Source organism: Oncorhynchus mykiss, chromosome 17, assembly GCF_013265735.2.
Source record: "Oncorhynchus mykiss isolate Arlee chromosome 17, USDA_OmykA_1.1, whole genome shotgun sequence".
NCBI classification, from domain to species: domain Eukaryota; kingdom Metazoa; phylum Chordata; class Actinopteri; order Salmoniformes; family Salmonidae; genus Oncorhynchus; species Oncorhynchus mykiss.
In genome coordinates, this window is record NC_048581.1 from 1,996,576 (window position 1) to 2,003,861 (window position 7,286).

General features: G+C 43.1%; 1 protein-coding gene across 2 annotated transcripts in view; it reads left to right on the forward strand.

Moving 5' to 3' along the window:
- LOC110495015 (zinc finger protein 2 homolog) overlaps positions 1–6,694 on the forward strand; it is a 17,408-nt gene extending 10,714 nt beyond the window's left edge. For both annotated transcript variants that reach the window (XM_036948566.1, XM_036948565.1), the window contains exons 2-4: positions 2,774–3,341; positions 4,072–4,237; positions 4,477–6,694. In XM_036948566.1, the coding sequence (XP_036804461.1) occupies positions 2,928–3,341; positions 4,072–4,237; positions 4,477–5,909 (2,013 nt within the window). In that variant the 5' untranslated portion in view covers positions 2,774–2,927 and the 3' untranslated portion in view covers positions 5,910–6,694. The remainder of the gene's footprint in view (positions 1–2,773; positions 3,342–4,071; positions 4,238–4,476) is intronic.
- Positions 6,695–7,286: the final 592 nt, after the last annotated feature.

A 7,286-nucleotide genomic window follows, 5' to 3' on the forward strand; every position in this document is an offset into this window, starting at 1 on the left:
ATTTGTTCAGCACAGGTGGATTTGTCTTTTACCTAACTTTCTTTATGACAAATTATGGTGAATAATTGATGATTGCCGTATACATTTAAAGGTACAAGGGGCATCGTGATGTCATCGTTTAACTATAAGCTCCACTCCACATTTTTCATTCTAACTAATAAAACATTTTCTTTGCAGGATAAGTAATTGTCCTGACTTTCAAGAATATCTGAATTGCTTTGCCTGGCTTTTTTCTGATTGGCTGGATGTAAGTTTCACCATCCAATTATTTCAGATCTATGGGAGTGCATTCTATCCATGCTGGCTTTCGCTGGGGCTACCTGAGACATCAAACAGATAGGTGTGAGTAGGGCTGTTACGGTGACGTATTACCGCCACACCGGCAGTACCGATGGCAGTTAAATTCCATGTGACCGTTTAGTCACAGTAATTAGACTTCTCCAAGGTCTGATGCTGCTGAGGGTCATTTAGTAATCTACCAAATCTACCAAAGAAGAAGTTACAGGTCTGTGAGAGCCAGAAATCTTGCTTGGTTGTAGGTGACCAAATACTTATTTTCCACCATAATTTGCAAATAAATTCATTAAAAATCCTACAATGTGATTTTCTGGATTTTTTTTCTAATTTTCTCTGTCATAGTTGAAGTGTACCTATGATGAAAATTACTCAAATTACTCATCGTTTTAAGTGGCAAACTTGCACAATTGGTGGCTGACTAAATACTTTTTTGCCCCACTGTAGACGACATGTTTTTTCACCTGCCCATGTTCCGAGACTGGTTCATGTTAATGGTCCATTCTAAATCAAAACACATTTCACACATGTATTAGTTAGTATACGTAAAGACAACATTAAATCAATAATAGTCTGATAGGCTAATATTGTCACCTATCACTTGTTAATGATGCATTATCGCTTGTGGATGGTGATGCGTTATCGCTTGTGGATTGTGATGCGTTATCGCTTGTGGATGGTGATGCGTTATCGCTTGTGGGTGATGGTGCATTATCGCTTGTGGGTGATGGTGCATTATCGCTTGTGGGTGCTGGTGCATTATCGCTTGTGGGTGATGGTGCATTATCGCAATGCCAAAGCATCGGCCATCGCGGTGTAAAGCTCGCCGCCATTGGACTCTGGAGCAGTGGAAACGCGTTCTCTGGAGTGATTTATTATCTTCACCATCTGGCAGTCCGACGGACGACTCTGGGTTTGGCAGGTGCCAGGAGAACGCAATGGTCTGGGGCTGTTTTTCATGGTTCGGGTCCCTTAGTTCCAGCGAAGGGAAATCTTAACGCTACAGCAAAGGGTGGAAACTTTGAAGAATCTAAAATATTTGGAATTTGTTAACTTTTTGTTGTTGGTTACTACATGATTCCATACGTGTTATTTCATATTATTCTACAATGTAGAAAATAGTAAAAAGAAAGAAAAAAGAAAAACCTTTTGTATGAGTAGGTGTCAACTTTTGACTGGTACTGTCTATGCCCATAAAATCCTGAAAACATTTCAAGGGAACTCAGGAGATTTTTGTGGCTCAGTTGGTAGAGCATGGTGCTTGCAACCCGCACGAACATTGTATCCACTCACTGCTGTAAATCGCTCTGGATAAGAGCATCTGCTAAATGACTGAAATGTCAAATGTAAATCATTCACCTCCAGTAGTTGAGAGATTACGTCAAGACCGGGAGGGGTTGATACACCAGAGTTATTTAAAAGACGACTGGACAATATATAATATAATAAATAATATATATATATTGTCCAGTCGTCTTTTAAATAACTCTGGTGTATCAACACCTCCCGGTCTTGACGTAATCTCTCAACTACTGGAGGTGAATGATTTACATTTGACATTTCAGTCATTTAGCAGATGCTCTTATCCAGAGCGATTTACAGCAGTGAGTGGATACAATGTTCGTGCGGGTTGCAAGCACCATGCTTTCTTTACCAACTGAGCCACAAAAATCTCCTGAGTTCCCTTGAAATGTTTTCAGGAGAGGATGCCACAATACGCTACGGTAGACAGGCGGCAGTTCATGAATACCCCCTTTATAATTGAATTGTGTAAAATGACACGTTTCCAAAGGGTTTGCCAATAAAAGGGTTCAAAATAAAGCCTTTTCCCTGCGCAGTTCTGTTTCTCATACGCACAGCGGGTCCGTTGTCAGGGAAGCTAACGTTGTTGTCAGGGAAGCTAACGTTGCTGCTAGCGGGTCCGTTGCCAGGGAAGCTAACGTTGCTGCTAGCGGGTCCGTTGCCAGGGAAGCTAACGTTGCTGCTAGCGGGTCCGTTGCCAGGGAAGCTAACGTGGCAGCTAGCTCACGGGTCCGTTGCCAGGGAAGCTAACGTTGCTGCTAGCTAACGGGTCCGTTGCCAGGGAAGCTAACGTTAGCTGGCGAACGGTTCTTGTGGACTAGGAGACTAACTTTAATAATAAAAACATTACATAAACATACAGACTAAGGAAATACTGTTCTCTCTTACAAAGGGGCCTTGGACACTCACTTACCTTTGACATGAAGAATCTAAATGTATTAAACAAGTCCCTTCGTTGTGTAGTCGACAAACTTGGCAATTCTTCTTAATTAAAAATTCCAACCAAACATCTGAATCTCACAAATAATGGCAGCCTCTTGTGGCTGATCTAGGATCAGCCTACACTTAGATCTACAGTAGTTGCATTAGGTGATGAGAAGAGAACACTGGTAAATGTCGTAAATAATCATATTACACTGTCAATACTGTGTTGTGATGTATCATTCTTCTATTACAGGTGTATGGACTTCCTGCTGTCTTCTACTACAGGTCATCTAAAGTGTATGGACTTCCTGCTCTCTTCTTCTACTACAGGTCATCTAAAGTGTATGGACTTCCTGCTGTCTTGCCATTGACTGCATTGTTGTTGTTGTTCCCAACAGCAGGAAAACATGAGTGGAGAGAAGGAAACATTGTTGGATGAAATCGAACAGAGTTTATTTACTCTAACTAAGGACAATATACTATACCTGTGTGAACGCTGTGGAATAGATGGCTCCCAAGTTAAAGGAAAGAACCATCGCTCGTTGCGACGTAAAATCATGGAGGAAATGTGGGAAAATGCAGATTCAGTCAAATCGGAGGAGCAGGGAATGTCTTGGTTACTCCGACTGAAAGATGACATCAGGAGGATACAGGAAGAATCTACTGTGGCACCCATGAGTTCCAGCCAGTCTGATGATAATGACGATGCTACAACCTGCGGCGAGGAATGGGACATGCAGGACAAGGATTGGTTTCCTAGCAACGGGCTGGAGGCGGAGTCATCTCCACAGAGGCATACCCCAGAGCAGAGGGAGAGTGGTGTGAGTACATCCCAGTCGGAAAGTATTTCTGATTCTCAACAGTCTGTCTTGGATTCTTCTTGATTCAGAATCCTTCTATACTGTACAGACATTGGAGGAGAAGATCTGAGGTTCCTCCTCCTTGGACTTTCTCCTCCAATGCTTTTTGAGGAGGCAGAATAGCCCGATTGAGGAATCAAGGAAAGGAAAGAATCAAGGAAAGACTTGAGATTTCAAAATGGAAAAAACAGCAGTGGACACCTTCCTTCTCTGAGTCAAGATTACGTTCAGTGCTAAAATGCCAGCCGAGATCTAGCGCTCAATTATTATTATTATTATTTTTTAAAACACGCCACCCCCCTAAAAATGTCCGCCTATGCAACATAAACCTAATAAAACCAGTTCTGTAGTCTGTGCAGTAGACTTAATACATTATCACAGCATATTGGCTATGTTTGGCCTGCCAATATTGTTCTTCTCAGGCCATATTATATTTCAGAACTTGAACTCTGATAAAATGGATCAGTTGATGTATTTACTTGCGAGGCACAGCTGAGCATAAATTTAAATAATGTGCTTTTTTTATATTACTTGACTGATGGTACCGGCATGGTTATCGTTGGCATGGTGACCACTTCTTTAAATAAACAGAAGTTACAAGGCTTTATCATTGGCATGGTGACCACTTATTTACATAAGCAGGAGTGTTTCCCTCCATGCTTCATCTAGTCTCTATTTTGGGGATTTCCAGGACAAGCCACCTTCCTCCCTCCAGTCCCTGGGTTGTACCTCTCCCAGGAGTGCCTTACTGCGGGGTCTGAAGAGGGCGTCTGTGTGGCTGGACGACTGCAGGAAAACACCCGGGCTGAGTGGAACTGTGAGAGGAGGAGATGAAGAGGGAGATTTGACTGATCAAAGTAAGTAGGAGGTTTTAGTGGTGTGTTAATGTGGTCTGGTGGTTAAGGGGTGTGTTGGTGCATTAATAATGTGGTCTGGGGGATTAAGGGGTGTGTTGGTGCATTAATAATGTGGTCTGTAGGAGGAAGTAATATTCTTTTGACAACACAGCTGTGTGATTCAACTTCTCTAGGACTGATAGTTTATGATGAAGACTTACACTGTATTCACTGTTTTATAAATTGTTTTGTTTACACAGGAGAGAGACATGACTATCCTGGATCCTCTGGGGCACCTCAACAACATCCTGATGCTCACAAGGCAGAGAAAAGTCTCTCCAGATCAGAACACCTCGAGAAACATGAATGGAGACCCACAGGGATGAAACCTCACCACTGCTCTGACTGTGGGAAGAGTTGCAAATCTTCATCAGCACTAAAAAAACACCAGACAATCCATACAGGGGAGAAACCTTATAGCTGTTCCCAGTGTAGGAAGAGTTTTGCTCAGTTACAAGAACTGAAAGTACACCAGAGAACACACACAGGAGAGAAGCCTTATAACTGTGATCAATGTGGAAAGAGTTTTTGTTATTCAAGCCAGTTTAAAGTACACCTGCAGAGACACACAGGCGAGAAGCCTTATAGCTGTTCAGACTGTGGGATACGCGTTTGTACCTCAAGTCAGCTGTTATTGCACAAGCGAACCCACACAGAAGAGAAGCCTTACAGCTGCTTACTGTGTGAGAAAAGATTTTCGTCAAAATATAGTCTGAAATTACACCAGCGGGTCCACACTGGAGAAACTAATTATGGCTGTGATCAGTGTGAGGAGAGTTTCACCTCGTCGGCAGACCTCAGAACTCACCAGAGAATCCACACTGGAGGGAAACCTCACCTCTGCTCCCAGTGCGGGAAGCGCTTCCGCCAACAATCTGGCTTGAAAAGCCACGAGAGGATTCACACAGGAGAGAAACCTTTCCAGTGCTCTCACTGTGGGAAGACATTCAGCCACAGGGCCACGTTTAAGGCACACCAGCGGACTCACACCGGAGAGAAGCCTTACCAATGCTCCCAGTGCAGGAGGAGTTTCTCCCAAATGGGCCACCTGAAAGTACACCAACAGACGCATGCTAAAGTGAGGTCTCACCTCTGCCCGCAGTGTGGTAAGGGCTACTACTCTCTAGACATCTACAATGCACACATGAGAACACACAACGGGGAGAAGACTCACCACTGCGCCGACTGTCCCAAGAACTTCCTCACCCTGACTCAGCTCAAAACACACCAGCGGACACACACAGGAGAGAAACCGTACGTCTGCGACCAGTGTGGGAAGAGCTTTGCTGAGTCGGGAAGCCTGACTCTACACCAGCGCTCGCACACTGGGGAAAAACCTTACCACTGCTCTGAGTGCGGGAAGAGCTTTGCTCGCTCCGGGGCACTGAAGAAGCACCAGCTTACACACACTGGGGAGAAGCCGTACAGCTGTGGTCAGTGTGGGAAGAGGTTTCCCAGGTCAGATACTCTGGCTACACACATGAGAACACATACAGGAGAGAAGCCCTATAGGTGTGATCCATGTGGTGAGAGGTTCTCCTATCATAGGTGCCTGGTGAAACACATGAAAACACATGTAGGAGATACACCAGCCCTCGAGCGACCAATCACCCTAGGCCTCGGGGTTGAATGACCTATCCATCAACCAATCACACCAGGCCTAGGGTAAAATGGAAATGTCTTACAGATTTAAATATGAACAGCATGGTAGCAATTGAAAGAAAAAATGTTGAGCGCACAACAGTTCACCTGACACAAGACTGAATCCAAACATTACTGTTGATTTGATATTTGTCTGTACTTCAGGCCACATTGATAACATGTTACTGAACAGCCATGGCGTTCCAATTTCAACCTGTATTCGGGTGTGAGTGTGAAGCGTTCATGGCATATAATAATATTATTATTAGTTTTATTATTCAATATTGTTATTAATATGGGTTCGTTGCTGAGTGTTGTAACATGGTGCCAATTTCAAGGCTATATTTCTTGAATTGATTTCAGAATGTGTTGACCCTGATTTGTTAGATACTCCCCCCCCCCCCCCCCCGCCCCACACAGCATTTACAAGCTGAATTGTTATGTTGTTGACATGTTTATACATTTAGGACGTTTCTAAAAATCTGTTTTATACCAGGTTCTAACATGCATCCTTTTGTCCTGATCTGGTCCACATTCTGATTGTGATCACATTTTCAGACCGGGTGTAGACAATTAAAGGACACGTTGCGATCAGATCTTCCTGCCTACCCCCGGAGGTATTCAGGCACACATTGTGCAGATGGATCTGGACAGATGGTTGCTGATAATGGGCCTCTGTACGCCTATGTAGATAATCCATACAAAATGAGCTGTTTTCCAGCTACAATAGTCATTTACAACATTAACCATGTCTACACTGTATTTATGATGAATTTGATGTTATTTTAATGGACAAAATGTGCTTCTCCTTCTAAAACGAGGACATTTCTAAGTGACCCCAACCTTTTGAACGGTAGTATATGTTTACATATAGAGCTACAGTCATAGTCCCAAATGGAACCCTATTCACTAGAACATATAAAGCTACAGTCATAGTCCCAAATGGAACCCTATTCACTAGAACATATAAAGCTACAGTCATAGTCCCAAATGGAACCCTATTCACTAGAACATATAAAGCTACAGTCATAGTCCCAAATGGAACCCTATTCACTAGAACATATAAAGCTACAGTTGTAGTCCCAAATGGAACCCTATTCACTAGAACATATAAAGCTACAGTCATAGTCCCAAATGGAACCCTATTCACTAGAACATATAAAGCTACAGTCATAGTCCCAAATGGAACCCTATTCACTAGAACATATAAAGCTACAGTCATAGTCCCAAATGGAACCCTATTCACTAGAACATATAAAGCTACAGTCATAGTCCCAAATGGGACCCTATTCACTAGAACATATAAAGCTACAGTCATAGTCCCAAATGGGACCCTATTCTCTAGAACATATAAAGCTACAGTCATAGT